Source organism: Amphiprion ocellaris, chromosome 23 (genome assembly GCF_022539595.1).
Source record: "Amphiprion ocellaris isolate individual 3 ecotype Okinawa chromosome 23, ASM2253959v1, whole genome shotgun sequence".
Lineage (NCBI taxonomy): Eukaryota > Metazoa > Chordata > Actinopteri > Pomacentridae > Amphiprion > Amphiprion ocellaris.
The window spans coordinates 24,304,065-24,327,561 of NC_072788.1; the positions used below are offsets into that span (position 1 = coordinate 24,304,065).

Genomic DNA, 23,497 nt, shown 5'->3' on the forward strand with positions numbered 1-23,497 from the left:
CAGAGCGACCAAAAAAACCCACAAATTACCACAAAAACACACAAAGCGACCACAAAGAAAGACAAAACATCAACATTCCTAGTTTGAACATAAAATCAAATCAAGTACCAAATGACAACTTTTCAACAACGTATGTAAACGTTCAGTAAATCAAGAATCCTAAATGTATGTTTCTGTGTGTTTAGAGTTATTAGTTATTAGAGTTACGGCTGCAAGACTAAAATATGCATCAATCTCACAAAATGTTAACACCCCTTTCGTGGAGTGAAACAATGAGAATAAATGCAGGAAAAAAAGAGTTATTAGTTATGAGTTGTTTTCAGATGAGGCGGAGAGTTGAGTAATTCTTCCAGCTATGACTGCAGACTGAAACAAATCCAGTAGAACGTTATTTAAAGTCAACATGTTTCTAATTAGTTTTCTCTTTCTGTCAACACTCTGGTTGCAGCCATCTTGTTTGAATAACCTTTATTGAACAGTGGACAAACGAAGCTGTGACCCTCTGTGTGTTTGTCCCATCAGAAGAGCTGGACAGATGTGTGTTGCCCCTGATGCCTGGGACTCCTCTGTCTCCCACCACCCTGCTGTCGCTCAAACAGAGTCAGATCGGTTCCGCCGTCAGCCTGCTGGAGTTCTACTGCCGCAAACATTACTGGTCACCGCCCGAGTACCACCTGTACGCCACACCTGGACTGGACGGGAAGCTGCTGCTGGTCTACAAGGTCTTTACAGTCTGCTGCTCATGTACAACAACACAAAGATTACCTCACCTCACATCCCGCTGTATGTAGAGATGCTATAAGGAGACACAGTACGACCACAGAGAGACACAAAACTACCACGCATCAAAAAAATGACCATTAAAAAAATAAAACGGTCATAAAGAGACACAATACGACCAAAAGGAGACGTAAAACAGCTGCAAAAGGACAGAAAAGACATAAAATAACCACAAAAAGACGCAAAACTACCACAGACACAGAAGAGACGTAAAATGATTGCAAAAATATGCAGAACTACCACAGAGACAAAACTACCACAAAAACACAAAATAATGACCCCAAAGAAAAAATTAAACGACCTCAGACACAAAGTGATTGCAAAAAGTCATAAAATAACCACAGAGACGCAAAACTACCAAAAAGAGACATAGAACGATGGCAAAAACATGCAAAACTACCACAGAGACACAGAACTGCTACAAAAACAGCAAATATTGACCACAAACAAAAATAAAACGACCACAAAGAGACATAGAACACCACAAAAGACGCAATACGACCAAAAAGAGACATAAAACGATTGCAAAAATATGCAAAACTACAAGAGACACAAAATTACCACAAAAACACATAATAATGACCACAAAGAAAAACAGAACAATCACAAAGAGACACAAATCGATTGCAAAAACACAGAAAAGCGACCACAAATAGAAACAAAAAGAGACGCAAAATGACCACTAAAACTAAAAAACTGTCTACAAAAAGATGCAAAACAACCACAAGAATGGAAAACAGAAGCAAAATGACTTCAAGGAGACACAAAGCGACTGCAAACACATAAAACAACCACAAATAGAAACAAAACTACCACAAATAGAAACAAAACTACCACATAGAGACAAAAAACGACCACAGACACACAAAACTATGATGAAAACACAAAAGGAAAAAAAAGATCACAAAGAGACACAATACAACCAAAAATAGACATAGAATAATTGCAAAAAGCCACAAAACGCAAAATGACACAAAACAACCACAAATAGATGCAGAACGACTACAAATAGACATGAAACAACCACAAATAGACACAAAATGACTACAAAGAGACACAAAACAACCACAAAAAGACGCAAAATGACACAAAACGACCACAAATCCAAACAAAACAACCACAAACACAAAACGACCACAAATAGACGTGAAACGACCACAAAGAGACGCAAAATGACCACAAAGAGACGCAAAATGACCACAAAGAGATGCAAAATGACCTCAAAAAGACGCAAAACGACCACAAATAGAAACAAAAAGAGACGCAAAATGACCACTAAAACTAAAAAACTGTCTACAAAAAGATGCAAAACAACCACAAGAATGGAAAACAGAAGCAAAATGACTTCAAGGAGACACAAAGCGACTGCAAACACATAAAACAACCACAAATAGAAACAAAACTACCACAAATAGAAACAAAACTACCACATAGAGACAAAAAACGACCACAAAGAGACACAAAACGACCACAAAGAGACACAAAGCTACCACAAAGACGTTAAACGACCACAAAAACAGTCAATGAAGAGATGTAAAACTACCATATATGGACAAAAAACACACAATTAAATGACCACACTTCAACACTTGACATTTCTCTCAGGGAAACTTGCTGAAGTCGCACAAAAACAAACAACACAGAAGCCACTTAATAAAGACACACGTCCACGTTTGCTTGTTTGATCCCTACAAATACCCAGAGTCAGGAGTTCAAAGCTGCTTGTGTGTGTGTGTGTCTGTGTAGGTGGTGATGCCGTCCACACGGAGCACCTGGATGCCCGACAAGCTGTGTGTGCTGCTGGACGACGCCAAGGAGCTGGCTGCCCAGACCGCCCTCTGGAACCTGGGTACTGTTCAATATTCACAGAACACGGCAGGCATAAATCCAGCTCAGCATGTGCTGAGACGCCACACATGTAAATATGAAATGAGGCTTGGCCTGGGATCTACTGGCTGCATGTGTAAACATGCCGTCATGTAAATCCACAGGCGGGTTCCTTTGCTGAGGTGCTGCGAGGCTTCGTATGACGTTAAACAAACCAACGCATAATTTTACATTTTTAATCTGGAGTGAAAGCGGATTAGTTTGCTCGCCTGGTTCCCAAGTTTGGATACAGCAACAGAATTTCTCCAACAAATACAAAATCTACACTTTTTGTCTTATTTATGGCAACAAAGAGACAGAAAGCAACCACAAAGAGCATTAATGACCACTAAGAGAAGACAGGGACAATAAAGATACAGAAAACAACCACAAGAGATGCAACACGGCCGCAAAGAGACTGAAACGACCGTAAAGAGATGCAAAATAACAATAAAGAGACAAAAAAATTGCCATAAAGAGACAACAAATGAATATAAAGAGACAAAAAATTGCCATAAAGAGACAGAAACGACCATGAAGAGAGATACAAGGTCCACAAAGAGGCAGAATGACCACAAAGAAACAGAAACGACTATAACAAGACAGAAAAGAACAGAGATGCAAAATGACCATAGAGAGAAAACAACCATAAAGAGATGGAAAATGACCATAAAGAGACAGAAACAACCATAAAGAAATGGAAAATGAACATAAAGAGACAAACGACCATAAAGAGATGTAAAATGACCACTAAGAGACACAAAACGACCACAAAGACATAGAAGATGACCCCAAAGAAACAAAAAATGATGACAGAGACAGAAAATGACCAAAAGAGACATAACACAATTACAAAGAGACGGAAACTGACCAAAAAGAGATTGAAAATGACCAAAAGAGGCGAGAACTTACCATAAAGAGATGGAAAACAACCACAAAAAGACATAGAATGACCATAAAGAGACACAAAATGACCAGGACAGATGTAAACAACATAAATTGTGACTGTACATCTGGAGTGTGACTAGTTCAGTGAGTAATGACAGATGTAAGCTTGTTCGTATCTTAACAGCTTTTAATCTCCACCTCCATGTTTTTAGGACCTCCACAAACACGTATTTAAATGTATTTCCACCATATGGGACCTTTAAAGTGGTGTTTGTGTGGGTTTCACAGCTGCTCTCTGCTCTGTGATTATGTGTTGAGGACGTATCTGGAGAAATGGGGTTTTGGAGTAAAACACTAGAAGTTCAGTGTGGATCAGACTGAAGGGAGTTTCTGAGCTTTAATGGACCTGAATGTGCTTTAATGTGTCACTCGGGTCACAAACATTCAGTTTGCTGTTCCTCTAAGTGTCGTGGACGTTATTATCCCCCCTCTTGCCCAGACAGCGTTTTAGAAAGCTGGCCTTCAGCGGTGGTTAAAGCATAAATATGAAACCTGCTGCTCCGTGTGGCTTGGCTCTGCTGGCTGGAACACGCTTACTGCAGGCGTGTAGTCGGCGGTGCGTTTCACAGTGATGAAGCCGGGAACAGTCGGGGTTTTTGGCTGATAATTCCAATCCACAGCTCTGAGGGATGCCTCGTTTGTAGCCAGGAACCCAAGTCCTCAACAGAATGCAGATTAGATGACTTATTCAGAGTAGACGGGTTCTTCAGGACATCTTCTTTCCAGAGTTTCCACAGTTTAACCTTAAATGTCATTCGTCACTGCAGCGTAAACTCTAAAGCCTCAATGGAAACCACACATGTACAGTTTTCTGCTCATCAGCTGTAGAAAGATGTTTCCCCATGCTGAATGTGTCTCCAACAACTTGCTGTGTTTATTTTATTGATCCAGTATTTTTGAACACTGCCTGCAGTTCATGTCTAACAGTTCTTTCTTTATCAGTCATTCAGACTCGTTTTTGCTGAAAAGCTCAGATTTTTAATTATTTTTTAACAGGATCTGATGCAAACGGTTTTGAGTATTTCACCGTTCATTTTGCACATCACATGAGTAATTCAAGGACCTGTGGAAAGTTAAAATCAGTTTTATTTTGGAACCTTTTCAACCCCAGCAGCAGGTTTAGGGACTGACAGGGTTAAAACACTGATGTAAAACTAAATCTATTCAGCACCGCTTCAGAGATCATCTCTGTGCAAACTCACAAATATCACATGACAGCTGGAGTAGCTGCAACAATCAGAGGTTTCTCCTCCCCAGAGAAAATAACAAATGTCGCCTCCGTCATTCCTTTTCTTGCTGCACCATGTAACCAAACATACCAGAAGAATGAGATTTTATCAGATTCATTTGGATCTCTCCGCTGCAGAAACAGAACCAAGCCTACGTTGCATCATAAATCAAAAGTGCTGTCACTTTTAATCACATTTTTTATGAGGCGATAATAATCTGAAGCTCAGAAACGAGGTTGACACACTTTATTAGTATTCAGACGACAGACCTCAGAGCTGGACTTATTTCAGCAGCCTGGAGCCTCAGCAGCTCACTTCTACACTTCCATCATTTATTCACATTCACGTTATTGTCCTCTAATGTTTTCAGTTGGCATTTTGCAGATAAAGGAAATTAAACTAGAGTAGAACCAGTTCAGACGAGCTGCTGATTGGCAGTTCAGGACCCTAAAGGGGCCACAGCTGAATTAAATACTGGGTCACCTGAAACCGAAGGAAAACTCCATTTCCAGAGAAAGCAACAGGAAGTGTTTGGCAGCTTCATGATGCTGTGGAGTCTGAATTCAGTCCACCTGGAGCCTACCTCCGAGTTAACTGAATCCCTGCCGGTGCCAATGGAACAACATATCGGAGCTTTGAGGAGTCCCGCTCACTACAAAAGCTGACAGATTTCTGGCAGAAAAACGTTGATGCCGTGAACAAATCAACGACGAGCGGTCCATGAAATGTTTAATCTGTGCTGTGAGAACGACAAAGTAGCCGCTTGTAGCAGCTGGCAGGCTGAGTGAGGAACGCCACGAGAGAATAACTGTTTTTACGCTGTGTTTCCTGAAAGATGTTCGACTGTTTTTCACCTTTAAAGCACCGCAGTCTCATGGAGAACAGAAAAGAAGCTTCTGACAGAAAGTGAATCCAAAAACACGTCTTTTTCACTGTTTTTTTTCTTCTCTTCCAAGCTAAACTAGCATTTTTCTCACCTGAAAACCATTTTTGAAATAATATTGGGACCAATTTTAAACATGATAAAATAAAATGACCCCTGAGAGGGTCACCACCACCATGGTTCACATCATGGCACTGCCACCACCATGCTTCGCATCATGATGCTGCCACCACCATGGTTCATCATGATGCTTCAACCGTCATGTTTCACATCATGATGCCACCACCATGCTTCACATCATGATGCTGCCACCACCATGCTTCATCATGATGCTTCCACCGTCATGTTTCACATCATGATGCCACCACCATGATTCACATCATGGCACTGCCACCACCATGCTTCATCATGGCACTGTCACCACCATGCTTCACATCATGATGCTGCCACCACCATGCTTCACATCATGATGCTGCCACCACCATGCTTCACATCATGATGCTGCCACCTCCATGCTTCACATCATGATGCTACCACCTCCATGCTTCACATCATGATGCTGCCACCACCATGCTTCACATCATGATGCTGCCACCTCCATGCTTCACATCATGATGCTGCCACCACCGTGCTTCATCATGATCCTTCCACCACCATGCTTCACATCATGATGCTGCCACCTCCATGCTTCACATCATGATGCTGCCACCTCCATGCTTCACATCATGATGCTGCCACCACCATGCTTCATCATGATGCTTCCACCGTCATGTTTCACATCATGATGCCACCACCATGGTTCACATCATGGCACTGCCACCACCATGCTTCATCATGGCACTGTCACCACCATGCTTCACATCATGATGCTGCCACCACCATGCTTCACATCATGATGCTGCCACCTCCATGCTTCACATCATGATGCTACCACCTCCATGCTTCACATCATGATGCTGCCACCACCATGCTTCACATCATGATGCTGCCACCTCCATGCTTCACATCATGATGCTGCCACCACCGTGCTTCATCATGATCCTTCCACCACCATGCTTCACATCATGATGCTGCCACCTCCATGCTTCACATCATGATGCTGCCACCTCCATGCTTCACATCATGATGCTGCCACCACCATGCTTCACATCATGATGCTGCCACCACTGTGCTTCACATCGTTATGCTGCCACCACCATGCTTCACATCATGATGCTGCCACCTCCATGCTTCACATCATGATGCTGCCACCACTATGCTTCACATCATGATGCTGCCACCACCATGCTTCACATCATGATGCTGCCACCACCATGCTTCACATCATGATGCTGCCACCTCCATGCTTCACATCATGATGCTGCCACCTCCATGCTTCACATCATGATGCTGCCACCACTATGCTTCACATCATGATGCTGCCACCACCATGCTTCACATCATGATGCTGCCTCCACCATGCTTCGCATCATGATGCTGCCACCACCATGTTTACTGGTGGGTAGGGATCAAGTGATTCTTGGGGCCGACATTTTTCTCAACTTTTAGTTTAGTTTTTATAAACAAATAACTGATAAAACAATTAATTGACGTGATGCCACTTACTTTTCTATTCTACATATTCATAGTCTTTCTTGGTACTAGTAGTCAAGGGTTCGTATTTGGCCCTAAAAAGTGTATTTGTGCTTACATTTTGTTGATCCATCTTTTGTGCAGGAATTTCATGATTTACATCGACTCAAATTCTACATTTATGTTAATTTTCAGAAAAGAGAGACTTTGAAATGAAGCTCGCTGCAGTAGATGACAGATCTTTTGACAGCAGACACGCTGGGAAGCTGAACCTTTGAAATGTTTTAATTTCAGAATGTTTCCCAAAAAGCGTCCGCTGTTGGGACTGCCTTCATGCTGCAACACAGACGACAACCGTTCTGGTTGACAATCTTCAGTCTGCCTGCTTTATTGGCGCTGAGTCCCTCAGATTCCTGTCCCCAAGTTCATCCCTTTGAAAATACAGTAGAACTTGAGGTTTTGCTGAACGTGTCTCTTGTGGGAAGGAGATTAAGTGCAGCATTAATTCAGCATCCATGCTGTTAGAAGTGGGACATGAAGAGATCTTGACACAGTGTGAAAAGGAAAGAAGGAGTCAGAAAATGGGTCACTTCAGAGCACGAAGGGGCTGAAATGCGATTCAGAGTTTACTTAATTGATCTGCAGGAAGCAGGTTTGTTTCCCTCCGGTCTGAAGCACCGACCAGCTGCCAACCCAATGCAATTAAAATGTTTTTAGTGTTATTTTGAAGAGGAAGGCTGGGAGCGCCCTGGCTACTGGAAGTCCACCCTGTGGTGGACGCTTTTAATCAAACTCTCTTATACTGCATCCATTTTTTATTGCGCTCGCAGCTCCACAGGGAGCCGAATATCTCTGCTAGTCAGAGCTCAGCCCATAAAATGCAAAATGTGGCTCCTTCCTCCTCACGCATATCTTCTCCTTGAACTCTTCTTTATGTGTTCGTCTCAGACCTGTGGTTTATTGATTGTTATTTTACTCTAACCAGTATTGATTAAAATTGCTACTTGACCCTTAAATGCATGGGTTGTTTTTCTAACACTACTACAGACTATTTATACAAGGCAGATTCAGCTACATGTTCATGTTTTTAGCAGAGTTTTATGAAAAACAAACATAAGTTTTTGTCATGTATCATTTCTAGGCAAGTCAACCCTCAGGCATCAATAAAGTATTTCTGATTGTCATGCTCGTTGTTATGGCTAAACTTGACAGATGAGGCGTCTTCAGCGTTTGTCTCGTGGGCGAAGTTGTTCTGATTCTGGACAAGCTGCAGACTTTTAGAGCCTCCAGCAGCTTTAGGAAGTTCTCGCTGGCACCACAATGCTTCACATCCATGATGCCCACCACCATGCTTCACATCATGATGCTGCCACCACCATGCTTCACATCATGATGCTGCCACCACCATGCTTCACATCATGATGCTGCCACCTCCATGCTTCACATCATGATGCTACACCACCTCCATGCTTCACATCATGATGCTGCCACCACCATGCTTCACATCATGATGCTGCCACCTCCATGCTTCACATCATGATGCTGCCACCACCGTGCTTCATCATGATCCTTCCACCACCATGCTTCACATCATGATGCTGCCACCTCCATGCTTCACATCATGATGCTGCCACCTCCATGCTTCACATCATGATGCTGCCACCACCATGCTTCACATCATGATGCTGCCACCACTGTGCTTCACATCGTTATGCTGCCACCACCATGCTTCACATCATGATGCTGCCACCTCCATGCTTCACATCATGATGCTGCCACCACTATGCTTCACATCATGATGCTGCCACCACCATGCTTCACATCATGATGCTGCCACCACCATGCTTCACATCATGATGCTGCCACCTCCATGCTTCACATCATGATGCTGCCACCTCCATGCTTCACATCATGATGCTGCCACCACTATGCTTCACATCATGATGCTGCCACCACCATGCTTCACATCATGATGCTGCCTCCACCATGCTTCGCATCATGATGCTGCCACCACCATGTTTACTGGTGGGTAGGGATCAAGTGATTCTTGGGGCCGACATTTTTCTCAACTTTTAGTTTAGTTTTTATAAACAAATAACTGATAAAACAATTAATTGACGTGATGCCACTTACTTTTCTATTCTACATATTCATAGTCTTTCTTGGTACTAGTAGTCAAGGGTTCGTATTTGGCCCTAAAAAGTGTATTTGTGCTTACATTTTGTTGATCCATCTTTTGTGCAGGAATTTCATGATTTACATCGACTCAAATTCTACATTTATGTTAATTTTCAGAAAAGAGAGACTTTGAAATGAAGCTCGCTGCAGTAGATGACAGATCTTTTGACAGCAGACACGCTGGGAAGCTGAACCTTTGAAATGTTTTAATTTCAGAATGTTTCCCAAAAAGCGTCCGCTGTTGGGACTGCCTTCATGCTGCAACACAGACGACAACCGTTCTGGTTGACAATCTTCAGTCTGCCTGCTTTATTGGCGCTGAGTCCCTCAGATTCCTGTCCCCAAGTTCATCCCTTTGAAAATACAGTAGAACTTGAGGTTTTGCTGAACGTGTCTCTTGTGGGAAGGAGATTAAGTGCAGCATTAATTCAGCATCCATGCTGTTAGAAGTGGGACATGAAGAGATCTTGACACAGTGTGAAAAGGAAAGAAGGAGTCAGAAAATGGGTCACTTCAGAGCACGAAGGGGCTGAAATGCGATTCAGAGTTTACTTAATTGATCTGCAGGAAGCAGGTTTGTTTCCCTCCGGTCTGAAGCACCGACCAGCTGCCAACCCAATGCAATTAAAATGTTTTTAGTGTTATTTTGAAGAGGAAGGCTGGGAGCGCCCTGGCTACTGGAAGTCCACCCTGTGGTGGACGCTTTTAATCAAACTCTCTTATACTGCATCCATTTTTTATTGCGCTCGCAGCTCCACAGGGAGCCGAATATCTCTGCTAGTCAGAGCTCAGCCCATAAAATGCAAAATGTGGCTCCTTCCTCCTCACGCATATCTTCTCCTTGAACTCTTCTTTATGTGTTCGTCTCAGACCTGTGGTTTATTGATTGTTATTTTACTCTAACCAGTATTGATTAAAATTGCTACTTGACCCTTAAATGCATGGGTTGTTTTTCTAACACTACTACAGACTATTTATACAAGGCAGATTCAGCTACATGTTCATGTTTTTAGCAGAGTTTTATGAAAAACAAACATAAGTTTTTGTCATGTATCATTTCTAGGCAAGTCAACCCTCAGGCATCAATAAAGTATTTCTGATTGTCATGCTCGTTGTTATGGCTAAACTTGACAGATGAGGCGTCTTCAGCGTTTGTCTCGTGGGCGAAGTTGTTCTGATTCTGGACAAGCTGCAGACTTTTAGAGCCTCCAGCAGCTTTAGGAAGTTCTCGCTCCTCTTTCCTTTTCAGTAGTTGAAGTTTGTTCAGTAGAGTTTGTCAGATATTCTGGCTTCTCGAGCTGCAAATTTGTCCTGTAAAAAAATACTGGTGTGTTTGTAATAGCAGGAATGAGGCAGCTGAGGGGCTGTTTTGTTAAAAAAAAAAAAAAAAAAAAAAAAAGAAAGAAAACATACCTTTCAAAGCCAAGCAGTGTGTTGTTGGGTTGGAATTGTCCAAAGTTTCAACATATGATGTAGAACCAGCAAGGTAACCCTAACCCAAAATCTACACTAGTTGGTGTAACTGTCAAGTCATGATTTAAAGTTCAGCGTAACTGCAGGCAGTGTTTCCTCGGAGCAAAGAGGACATATAGGGATGGAATTTAAAAATGTAAGTAGTACAATACCTATAGTATGTACAGACACCGTTTCTTTCTAGTATTGTTCAGAAGAGTTGCGGCGACAGCAAAAATATATTGCACTCAATGCATGGGAAAAATATATAATTAATCCTGACCCCCACACCCCATCGGCATTCCAGCCAGTGATATGGCTTAATTTTTCCACGCTCTCGGTGAGCCGGCCGTGCGACTTCCTCATATCTGGCCTCCTCCAGAGCAGTATGGCGGTGGCACGTCAGTGACAGACTGGATCCGGTGTCTGTCGGCCTCCTCAGGCAAATAAGTTACCTGTGGTCTTCAGCCACCTGTTGCCATCGGAATTTGGACTTCCCCTGAAGGACGCAAAACTGCAGCACGGCACATCCCCACAGCATACGTGAGTCAGCAAGGCCAGCGAGTTTCGTTTACTCCTCCGTTCCTTAACCGGACGGCAGCGCTTTACGTTGGATTACTCTTTTCCCTGGAGCTGAACGGACAGCAGTAGAGTACTTCCTTGTTTGATTCTTTTTTTGTTGGATTATTGGAAAGCCTGGAATGGAGTATTTAAGTTGGCAGTTCGAACTGCATACAAAAGGGTATCTAAGAACACCCGGACTGGACTTCCTTTCTCTTTGTGGGAATAAACAGATCATGTTGATTATTGCAAGATTTAGTTCGTTTTCTTATTTGTTGTGGTGAAGATTTACCTTGTGGTATTTTAGGTTAATTTTGTGCAAACGAAAACCAGGTTCATGTAATATCATTGAACCTTTGTGGTGTTTGACAATGTAATTTTTTTTGGTTAAACCGCGACAAGGTAATCTATTAGGGGATCATAAACCACTTGATGGTTCCGGCTTTGCCATATATCAGAACTGCTTTTCTTGCTTCATATAAAACTGAAATTCACTGTACTGTAGTTCTTTTACAAGATCCTAGAAACTTGCCATAGCATTGACTATTGTTTTCTCCAGTTTGAACTGATGGTGGCAGTGTTGTGTCAGTTTTCCAATGCAGAAAATCAGACACTGATACAGAAGTTTGTTTCTTACAGGATCTAGTGATTATGATAAAATGTTATGATTTGAAGATTAGATTTGGTTAATCCTTCTGAGAGAACAGTCACAGTTTCTTCATTCTGTTTTTACATTTTCCTTATGATAAACAGTGTAATTTTGGTGGTTAAAAATTTTTTTTTCAAAACATAACATGCAGTCATCAGTCATGGATTTTGGGGCTTCATGGGTTAACCGTCTAAGCTTCTAAAATGTCACATAAGTTATATAAATGTAACTATTTTTTCCTGCTTTGGATGGTATGACCTTCAAACCCGTACTATACCATACCTGATTTAAATTTGGTTGCCATCCTCAGTGAAGTGCAGCGATACACTACTCCAAGTGCTCCTGTTCAGCACCCAAGACTCTCCTAAAGTGTGTCCAAACGACGACGCTTCAGCTTGAATTTAGTTTTGGAAGAGGAAGAAGTCTCAAGGAGTGAAATCTGTCGAAAGGGCAGATCGTGAGTGACGAATATATGAGCACCAAGATGCCATTATGACAAAATTCAGGACGATACGGTAGAACTTTGTGTTGACAGTCCGACTTGAGGGGAAGAATTCACGTTGCACAACCAAATGGATGGACCCTAACTCTTCTCCAGTTCTGGAGACGTTTCCACTCTTAAAAGTGCTGTTTCTTCTCTGGATGGTAACCGCAGACCCTCTTCTGGTTGTCGTGGAAACCACACGTTGACCTGCTGGTGATTGTTTGATGTCACTTTTTGATCCATGTACCGTAGTCTACGCAGCAATCAAAAGATCCTACATTTGACTTGAAGAACACCGCAGAAACGAGTGTTTTTAAATCAGCATTGACAGGGTTAATAAATGTTACACATCGGAGAAAACATCCATGGTGAAATCCTTCAAACCTTCAGAACAGAAACATTTATTTAGAACAAAGGCATCTTTTATTCTGAACAAACCGCCATTTGTTTTGACAGAAGCCTGACCCCATCACCATCTACGTGGTAACTTTCTAACATGATCAGAGACTTGAATTAGTTTAGAAATCTCCAAGGAGCTCAGGAATTAGCTGTCAGCGGAGGCGATTCTTCCTCCCTAATTGAATCTGTAACATCGTCTCGGTGTTTCCTGCCAACAAGGAGCTGATCATTGAGTTAGTTTTAGATTGGACCTGGTTCAGTCCTTTAAGAACAGCTATTCAGAGAAGCTTGATGAGAGCGATGAAGCGTCACAAGTAGAAGCTAATAGGCTCTTTATATTAAGTCCCAATGTTAGATTTATTTCTGTTGTTCAGAATCAGAATCAGAATCAGAATAAGTTTTATTGCCATTGTTTATGAGGTTCACAAACGAGGAATTTGACTCGGTGCAATGCTGCTACATTAAACATTTAACAAATAGTAGAGATAAAAATAAAGATAAAGTAAATACTATAATAAAAGCTAACATCTACTATAATAAAAACTAACATCTAAGTACACCATACAACAAAAAGTGACTAAGCTGCTGTTTTATTACATTTAGTCCAAAAATCTTTAGTCAGTACGGAACCAGTAGTTTTTTTCACTTTATTTGCTTAAAAACAGTTGAAGTAATTCATGTTTCACCATGTCTTGATGTATTACTGCAAAAACAAAGAGTATGTTTTATGTTTTCGAGTTTGTCCATCTTTCTTCTAATGTTATATTTTGATTAACAGCTTATAAATAGAAGGATATCGTAACAAATATTGTTTATTTCGCCCTTGGTTCTACATCATATATTCAAACCTTGGACAGTTAGAACCCTAAAACACACCATTTGGCTTTGAAGGGTGTGTTTTCATTAATGAAAATCAACCATAAAAATCCACAGTTTATCTGCCAGAAACTGTAAAAACAGAAACTATAGTTAGATTTTTGTCTTTCCAACGGTCTTCCAACAAATCCTGTATGGTCTGCTGTCAGTAAGAACAACGAAATCAGAGTTTAAAATTGTGAAATTTTATCAAAATCACGTTATTCTACACATTGGATTCAAGGATTCAGCAAAAGTAAAGCTTTTGCTGCAGATCCTGTCAACCGAGAAGCCATGAGTAACCAAAATTCAAAAATTCAGAGTTTCCAGGTTGAACTGCAGGCAGTGTTTCCACAGAGAGAATGAGAGGAAAATCAAAGCTACTGGATGAATAAAATAAATTCAGCAACCAAACAGTGAACAGCTCCTCTGTTCAAACAGTGAACAAAGGAGCAAGTTGTTAGAGATACATTCAGCATAGTGAAACATCTTTCTACTGATGATGAACAGAAAAAGAGGGAAAAAAGTCTGTAGAGGTTGAAAACATGGAAATAGTTCAATATGTGGAAACAAAACGTCAAAAGTAAGACATAAAATGACTCAAATCGGACACTAAATCAACAAAAACAGACAAAAAGCTGCACAGATGAGACACAAAAGTCGCCAAAAATGAGAGATGACCAACAAAACTGATCCAAAATGATCATGAGAGGAAAGTACAACCTACTGGATCAATAAAATAAATGCAGCATGGCTTAGAAAGAGTGAGTGGAGGAGCAGGTTGTTTAAGATCCTTTCAGCATGGTGAAACATCTTTGTACTGATAATGAGCAGAGTAGAGAGGAAAAGGCTAGAGAGGAAACATGGAGATAGTTAAATATGTGGAGACAAAACAACAGAAATGACATGATAGATAGATAGATAGATAGATAGATAGATAGATAGATAGATGCTTTATTAATCCTGAGGGAAGTGACAAGAAAACAACATAAAACAGCAAAAAAATGAATGACAAATGGCAAACAAGACAGAATGAGATGCAAAATTACATAAAATAGCCACATAATGACAAAAGCTACACAAAAAAAATGTACTTAAAATGGCTAAAAAACAGAACAAAATGACAGAGACAGAAAATGACAAAAAACAACCCAAATTAGACACAAAATGACAAAAAACTAGACAAAATAATGACATAAAATGGCCAAAAACAAGGACAAAGTTACACAAAATGGCAAACGAGACAGAAACTTAGACACAGAATTACAAAAAATAGCCACATAATGACAAAAACTACACAAAAGATCTACATAAAACTGAGAAAAAAACAAAAAGTTATAGAAATGGCAAACGAGACTATGAGACAGAAAACGACAAAAACTTGACAAAAACCCCACAAAACTGTAGCATGTGGAGACATTTTTTGCCAGCGTCTGTGTTTCACATAGGAGCTCTGGAGAATTTCTATTTTTTTCTTTTACAAAATCAGGTGCAAACGGTTTCTTTTTAATGAATTCTTAAATGTGATATGTAGCATAAATAGAGGAAATTTTATTTTGCGCTTCAAGAGCTGTCTGAAAGGTGAAACCCTGACAAATATTCCAGTTTTGCAGTTTCTGGTTCTGACAAACGGCGTCATTTCTGGCATTTTTAAAAAATAAAACGTGCTTCACTGAGGGGTTAAACATGAGGCTCCTTGTTCGTCTATCTGTTTATTTTTGAACCCCTAAACTCTGAGAAACGTGCTCGACTGGTTGTAACTCACACAGTTCTTTCCATACTGTTGGGACATAAAACAACAAATCTTCTCTCCTTCATGTTGTTCTGTTTGTGTAGAGCTGCAGGACTTTATGTTGCAGTGAAAATCAACCACATTGAAGAAAAACGTAAAGAATACATGAGTGAGGCTGTAGAAAATCAGCTTTGCTTCCCGTTCCTTCACCCTTTCCACCATAAGTTGTTCTTCTAGTTTTATAATTCAACAAGCTGCATGTGTGGATCTTCAGCGCTTCAAGCTGCAGCTGTTTTAATGTTTAATATCGCTGCTTATTTTGAAATAATATTGGAATGTTCTCGTCCCTCCAGACTCGTCCTTCCTGAGTGCAGCTTCCTGTGAATCTCCCAGCAGCCCTTCCTCTCCTCTGGGCATGTCTCCGCCGCCGGTCACCAGTCCAGGAGTTCTGACCTGTGGAGGCCGAGCCTTCGCCTCCTGCCTCACCTCTCCTCCTCCTCCAGCTCCGTCTCCATTCCCCACCCCCTCGCTGCCCACCTCCTCCCAGATCCAGAGGCTCTACATCAGCCCGCCGTCGCCTTTTTACTGACGGTGAGACGCTGAAACGTCCACTTGTTTTCAGTTAAAGATTTCAAACTTTTGTCCCAGGAGTCACTGATTTGTTTTTCAGCCACCTGGTTGTTCTTATGTTGATCTTAATAGGTCGGATTTTATTTATCTATGTTAACACTTAGGCCTGTTTAGTAACGGTATGAAAACGCCATCAGATCTACATCATAAAAGCTCATTAACTGATTTTTAATGCAGTTAACAGGAAGAAAACTACTGGGATAAAAATAAAGTCACTTTTAAACCACATTTTTATGTCACATGTGTAGGTGTAAAGTGTTCAGATATATTAAAACCTTTATTTACACCTAGAATTTCCTAATATTTCACTTTATGGCTTCCTCTGTGTGGTTGTTTTGTGTGTCTCTTTTTGGTAATTTTGTGGTCATTTTGTGTATCTTTGTGGTTCTGTTCTGTTGTTTTGTGGTTGTTTGGTTGTTTCTCAACAGATAATTCCCTCAGGAGGTGGTGGAGACCAAAAACAGAGCTAAAAGAGAGTATTGTGGGATAAATGGGTCTACTAGATGTGAAAATAAGCAGCTATTTGTTAAAAAGTTGTTCATATCTACTTAGAAGGTGGCGATGCGTTAATTTTAATTCATGCAGTTGTAGTTTTTATTGTTAATTTTTGTGGAGATGTTGCACAATTCACAGCAGTTGCACCGAAAATTGAGTGAATTTAACAATTTAATACACTTTTATGTGTTTTTAAGGAGGGATCATGATGTTTCTTTAAACTACAGCAGATAGTATCATCAGTTTGTGTTGATTTTCACTTGTTTTCCAGTTGTGCTTGTTGTGTTTTTACCGCCTGACGCTCTGTAATTGTGTTTCCATGTGACCCAGCCGGTGCCGTTGGAGGTCCTGGAGAGTCAGCAGAACTCTGAGGAGGAGGAAGAGCAGGCAGGACCGTCTTTATTATTACTAAATGTTCGCTATCGCAGTGTTTCTGTAACCCTGGTTTGTGTTTTTATCTTGGGTTCGAGGTGAGGGAGGAAGAGCGGGACGGTGTTTAACTTCTTCTTCTCCTCTATCGCCTCCGATAAACAGAAAAAGAACAAACAGGAGACGACTGTTAAATGTCACGGCTAACTCCTCGTGTTTTTGTCCCCGTTTGGTTTCAGCTTTCAGGCCGAACAGTTTCTTCCTCTCCTCGGTGATACTTGAGGTTTGTAAAGGTGTGCAGAGCTACAATAAGAGCAGATTTTCCACCACGTTAGAGCCTCTTTTACATTCCTTTCATCCCGCCGCTACGACGCTCACCTCTGCAGAAAACGGTTCATTTATCTTCTGCAGCCGCTGATTTATTTCACCTGAGTCCACCGAGGCACTTTATGCTCCTCCTGTTGTTGTCTTTTCTCCTTTTTCATTGATTGAAACCAGAAACTACCAACTTCATGTCTCGTTTCTGAAGATTTGTACATCTTCAGTCAGTTTCTCGCTACTTTGTAGCTGCTCAGCGTTCAAACACCTTAAAATCTTTATTTTACAGCTGTAATTTACTAACATTTCACTGTATAGCAGCTTAATTCCAACCTGAGTAAATATTCTTTCATTATTCTGATATTTTTGGAAGCTTTTTGCTCCATATTGCTGTAATACTCTTTCATAGAACATTGTTTTCTAAATATGCAATTTTTTTTCCAGGAGAAAAAACTACAGAAACTAAAATGCTTGACTATTTGATTTTAATTATTTTTGTGGATTTTTAAGGCAGTTTGGAGCAAAAACAATTCAAAAATGTCGAGAAAGAACAGATTTTAACCAAATTTAGTCAGTGTCTCACAGTTTTATACAATATTTGTTGCTGTAAAGTGTAAAAAACGGTAAAATGTTTATTTTACAGCTGTGATTTACTAATTTTTCACTTTTTAGTCGCTTAATTTCAATCTGAGTAAATATTCCTTCATTATTTTTATATTTTAATAATTTTTTTGCTTCATATTGTTTAAATTCTGAGCTCTCTTTTACATTTTTCTTCTATAAATATGCAAAAATTTCAAATATGTTTGTGTTTTCAGGAACCATTTAGACTAAAACTCGATTAATTAATTTTAAATGATTAATTACTTGTTTTTGAGGATTTTTAAGGCAATTAGAAGCAAAAAAACTATTAAAAATGAAAAAGAGAAAAAGCAGATTTAACCACATTCAGTTTCTGACAGTTTTATACAGTATTTGTAGCTGCAAAGTGTAGAAAACACATTAAAGCATTTATAATTTACTCATATTTTGCTTTATAGTTGCCTAATTTCAACCTGAGTAAATATTCCTTCATTGTTTTTATGTCTTTTGAAGCTTTTTATACTTTCATTTTACATTTTTGCACGTTCAACTGACCCAGAATAAATTAATTTGTCTTTTTATAGGATCAATTTACACAAAAGCACTCCCTGTATTTCTTAATTTTGTTAATTTATTGATCATTTTTCAAATATAAACAACATAACTGGATATTTATCAGTTTTCTGTAAGCTTGTAAATGTTAAACTTGATTTATTTTTACATTTAATTCACATATTAATCCATTTTTTGTCTGCTTTTTTGCAGGAAACCTCCCCAAAAATTATAATAAATTTTTTACAGATGACTTACAGGCAACAGGAGAAATAAATTGATAAATATAATAAATAAAATATTTTATATTAGTGTGGAGAAGGTTTTCGAAGAAAGTTAAGAATGTTTCACTGGTTTAAAATAGTTTTTATTGATGGTTATTTTAGGATTTTTATGTTTATTGTTCTGTGGGGATTTAAAATGTTTTCTGTTGCATAAATATAAATATAAATACAGTGTTTGTGCAGTTTAACCTCATTTTTAGAGTCCGATTGTGAATGTTTCGTGTTTTATGGACAGAAAGTTCTCCCAGTTCTCGGTTTTATTGATGTTTTTGGAGGATTTAAGGTGTAATTGTGTTAAAAAAAAAAAACAACTAATTTTTGTGTCAGAGAATTCAATAATTTCGGATCCTTTTAATTCGGTGAACTCACAAATCCGCCCGTTTGTAATTAGAAACTGGAATTGGTTAAAATTGAATCCGTCAAAGTTATTTATTCAGCAACAGGAATCAGGAAAAGGGCATTAGATGGTTAGTTTTTATAGATGTGACCCTATTTATTAGAGACATTCCACACCAAGTGATGAAGGTTTGATTCTGAATGAAAACCACAACATGAAATTACAAACAGAAATGAACAACATGAGGAGTTTTGTGTAGTTTTTGGGGTGTAAAAAACTGGAATAAAACTCTGCCACAGTCGATTATTTTCAGCTCGTCTGTGCTTTTAGTCTGATAACCCAGGAAATAGTTTACACATTTAAGTGTTTTTGTGCCTGAATCCACATTTTGTGTTTTGGTGGTTTTGTGTCTCTGATTGGTTTATGTCTCTGGTTGTTTTGTGTCTCTTTGTGGTTGTTTTATGTCTCTTTGTGGTTGTTTTGTGTCTCTTTGTGGTTGTTTTGTGTCTATTTGTGGTCGTTTTGTGTCTCATTGTGGTCATTTTGTGTCTCGTTTTGTGTCTCATTGTTATTGTTTTGTGTCTCTCTATTGTTGTTTTGTGTCTCTTTATGGTTGTCTTGCGTCTCTTTGTGGTTGTTTTGTATCTCGTTATGGATGTTTTGTGTCTCTTTGTGGATGTTTTGTGTCTCTTTATGGTGGTTTTGTGTCTCTTTATGGTTGTTTTGTGTTTCTTTGACATCTGCAGGTCTTTTTACTTTCTGTGGTCTTCTTTGTGTGCTTGTACTCTTGTCATTTCATGGCTTTTTGTGTAGTTTTGTGTGTCATGCTCGCTGCTTTAGGATGTCATTGAATGTAATTAATAATTACAGGCTTTGCTACTGGTCGTTTCTCACTGGTTTGGTGTGAAAATGTGGCATTAACAGGTATTTATTGTAATGTATTGACTGCAGCAGATGCTCTGAATGATGGAACTTGACGAAACATCATCTTTCATGTTGAGGAATAAAACCCACATGTTTCTTGATGTTTTGTTGCCTTCTTGTGGATGTTTTCAGGCAGAGTCTGGACCAGGACATCTGGGATACCTGTTGGATAAAGAAAATCCAACAGATTTCTTTGCCTTCAGACTCGTGTGTTTTGCTGTTAAAGTTTGTGTTTCCTCTGCAGCTCTGCTTTCTGTTCTCTCCATAAACATCCTTCTGAACCCTGAACCTTCAGCGCCTCGGGGACAAAAACACAAACTTTCTGCTCCAGATCCTGAAAACTGAAAACGTCAACGCAGACGGAGAAATCAGCTTTTCACCTGGCGACAGGCACGTTTTCCCTCAAGTTTAACAGCTCAGAAATGAAGAGACTTGTTTTCTTCTCAGGTTTTTGTTTTGTTTCACACCTCCAGGTCCATTTACTGGTTCTTCTGGAGCTTTCAGCTTCCTCAGCGGCTTCATCTAAGAACCCTCCAGGAGAAAACAAATATTACAGCGCCGTCATGTTCATTTTTTAACCTCGTTTTGCTGGTTTTTTTTATTGTTAAATTCACTTTCTTTAGTGTAATTTTATGGTGGTTGTTTCACATCTTTTTACTGGATTGTTTTATGTCTCTGTCGTCATTTTGTCTCTCTGTCGTCATTTTGTCTCTTTGTGGTCATTTTTTGTCTCTTTGTGGTCATTTTTTGTCTCTTTGTGGTCATTTTGTGTGTCTTTGTGGCCGTTTTGCATCTCGTTGTGATCGTTTTGCGTTTATTCGTGGTTGTTTTGTGTCTTTCTTGCTGATTGACTGTGTATTATTCTCATCAATGATCACTTTTATGTGTTTCCACTAATCCCAGATTGACTTGCAGTCATTTGCTTGTAAAATCAGAACATCTTTCCATCATTTCAGCATGTTTTTAATCATTTCTGTCGTTCTTCAACCCGTTTAGACTTTATTTACGTCTGTATTTCTCTGTGTTTGTGTTTCAGTGCATTTGTGTGCATCCCTGTGTGTGTTTCAGTGGGTTCCTGTGTACGTTTGTGTCTATTTGAGTGTCTCTGTGTTTGTCAGCGTCTTTGTGTGTGTTTTAGTGTGCGTCTGTGTCTATTTTAATGTTTTTTTGTGTGCGTCTGTGTGTGTTGTGAGAAAAGTGAGTCTCGAGGTGTTTTCAGCAGCTTGTTGCTGTGTTGTTTTGTTTTTTTGCTGCGTAGTTTTTAACAGACATCAAAGTCGTCTTTCTTTCTTTTAGCTGCTGATGGAGAAAAATGAGGAGCTGCTGTTTTTAAACTGGGAGAAAACTGCTGAAACACCTGGATGGATGCTTATATATATACACAGAACAACAAATTGAGGTATGTTTGGGAGATGTTGCTGCTTCACTGGGAGGATTTATTTTCTATTTTATCACATTTTTCTTACTTCCTCCTGTTTCTTTCTGTCGTTTTCCAGACATCAGAGATGAAACATTTCTGCCTCATCAGTTTATTCTGTCTTTCAGAGGTCGCTGCTTTTCTTCTTCACCTCCTTTATTCTTTTCCTTCTCCACCAAATGCTGTGATGATCCTATTGAAACCCATGGATTTATTTTTATTTCTTCTGTCGCATCTAAAATCACAGTTTTGAGTGCTGTCTAACTAGCCTGTACATGCTCCAATCTGCCTCCAACTTTACATGTGATCAGAGTCCAGCCCTGATTAATTGCATAGACCAATATACATTCTCAGTCGCAGCGCCACCTGGTGGACATGCTTGGATTCGCTGACCAGCAAGGTTGCAAGGACCCAACCAACGCTGCTTGCAGCTTTAATTGTTGCCTTTTTATTCTTTTTTTCTCTTCCTCGTTTTCACTCCTTCATCTTTTTTCTTCTCCTCCTCCTTGTTTTCCTCTCCTGGTCTTCACCCTGGTGTATAATTAAATGTGTATTTATATGAGCAAGTTTGATCTAAACTCTTCTATTTTTTCCCATCATGCAGCAGTTTCTAGCGAAATGACTCGACCTGCTCCACTGAACATAATTGGACTGGTTTTATTTTCCTCTTTGTGTTTGTTAAGAAAAGCTGCTGATTCACTTCAACTGTTTATTTTAGTTTTTCTTCATCTTCTCTCCTCCTTCTCCTCCCTCTACGTTTTCCTCCTTGTCTCCTCTTGTTTTTCCCTCGACTTCTCATTTTCTTTCTTTCTTTCTCCTTCATCTCCTCGTTTTCCTATCACTTTTCCTCTTCATCCCTCCTATAAGTCTTCCTCTCCTCCTCTCCCTTCCTGTTCATCTCATTTTCTTCCCATTCGTCCCTCTTATAATCCTTCTTCTCCTCTTCTTCAGTATTTTCTCCTCCTCCTTCCTCCATCTTTGTTTTCCTTTTTTTATTTCTATGCTTCTTTTTTCTTTTTGTTGTCTTCCCTCCTTACCACCTCTCCTCCTACTCCTATTTTCCTCCCTCTTACAGTCCTTCATCACCTCTTTCACTTCCTCCTTCATCTCCTTGGTTCCTTCCAGTTTTCTCCTCGTCCTCTCTAAAGTTCTTCCTCTTAAAATTCTTCTTCTCCTCCTCCTTTTCTTCATTTTCCTCCTCCTTTCACTTTCTTCTCCATCTTTTTCTCAGTTTTCCTCCTCATCCCTCTTGTAATCCTTCTCCATCTTTTCTCTTTGTCCTTTCTTCCTTCTTCATCTCCTTCTTTCTCCTTTATTTTCTCTTTTCCTCTCCCACCTGTCCATCTTCTCCTTTTCCTCTTTCTTCTCCTCCTTCTCCTTCATCCCATCCCTCTAGTCCTCCTCTTTCTCCCTCATCTCTTCATTTTTCTTCCTCGTCTTCTTCTCCTTCTTGTAATCCTTCTTCTTTTCTTTTTTCTTTTCACCCCTTTTTCACCTCTCCTCATTTCTCCCTTGCTTTCTCTTCTCATTTTCCTCCCTCTCATCTTCTCCTTTTTTCTTTTTCTCCTCCTCTGTCTTCACCTTCTTCCTTTCTCCTCAACAGATAATCCTTCCTCTTCTTTTCCTTTTCTTTATTTTCCTCCTACTTTCACTTTCTCCTTCATCTCCTCCTTGTTTTCCTTCCAGTTTTCGTCCTCTTCATCCACATATCCTTCCTCTCCTCCTTCTCCTCCTAGTTTTCTTCTTCCCCTCTTACAATCATTTCTCTCACCTCCTTTTTCTTCCACAAGAAAACAGAAAAAGGAGGATTTCCTCCATCATTCTTGTCCTCCTTTTTCTTTCTCCTCTTCATCCACATTTGACATTTCCTATTTTCTGTCCTTTTGTCTTCCTTCAGATCATTCGAGGCGTGGTAGAAGAAGATGATGATAAATAAGAAAGCAGATGATGGAGACAGGAGGAGGAGAAAAAGGAGGTAATATATTGTAGCTTCAATTTCAG

At 39.8% G+C, this 23,497-nt stretch overlaps 1 protein-coding gene across 1 annotated transcript in view; it reads left to right on the plus strand.

The window, feature by feature from the left end:
- rbm46 (RNA binding motif protein 46) overlaps positions 1–18,427 on the plus strand; it is a 47,603-nt gene extending 29,176 nt beyond the window's left edge. Inside the window, exons 8-11 of the mRNA XM_023262474.2 lie at positions 523–722; positions 2,527–2,629; positions 15,942–16,179; positions 17,044–18,427. Of these exons, the coding sequence (XP_023118242.1) occupies positions 523–722; positions 2,527–2,629; positions 15,942–16,177 (539 nt within the window). The 3' untranslated portion in view covers positions 16,178–16,179; positions 17,044–18,427. The remainder of the gene's footprint in view (positions 1–522; positions 723–2,526; positions 2,630–15,941; positions 16,180–17,043) is intronic.
- The last annotated feature ends 5,070 nt before the right edge of the window (positions 18,428–23,497 follow it).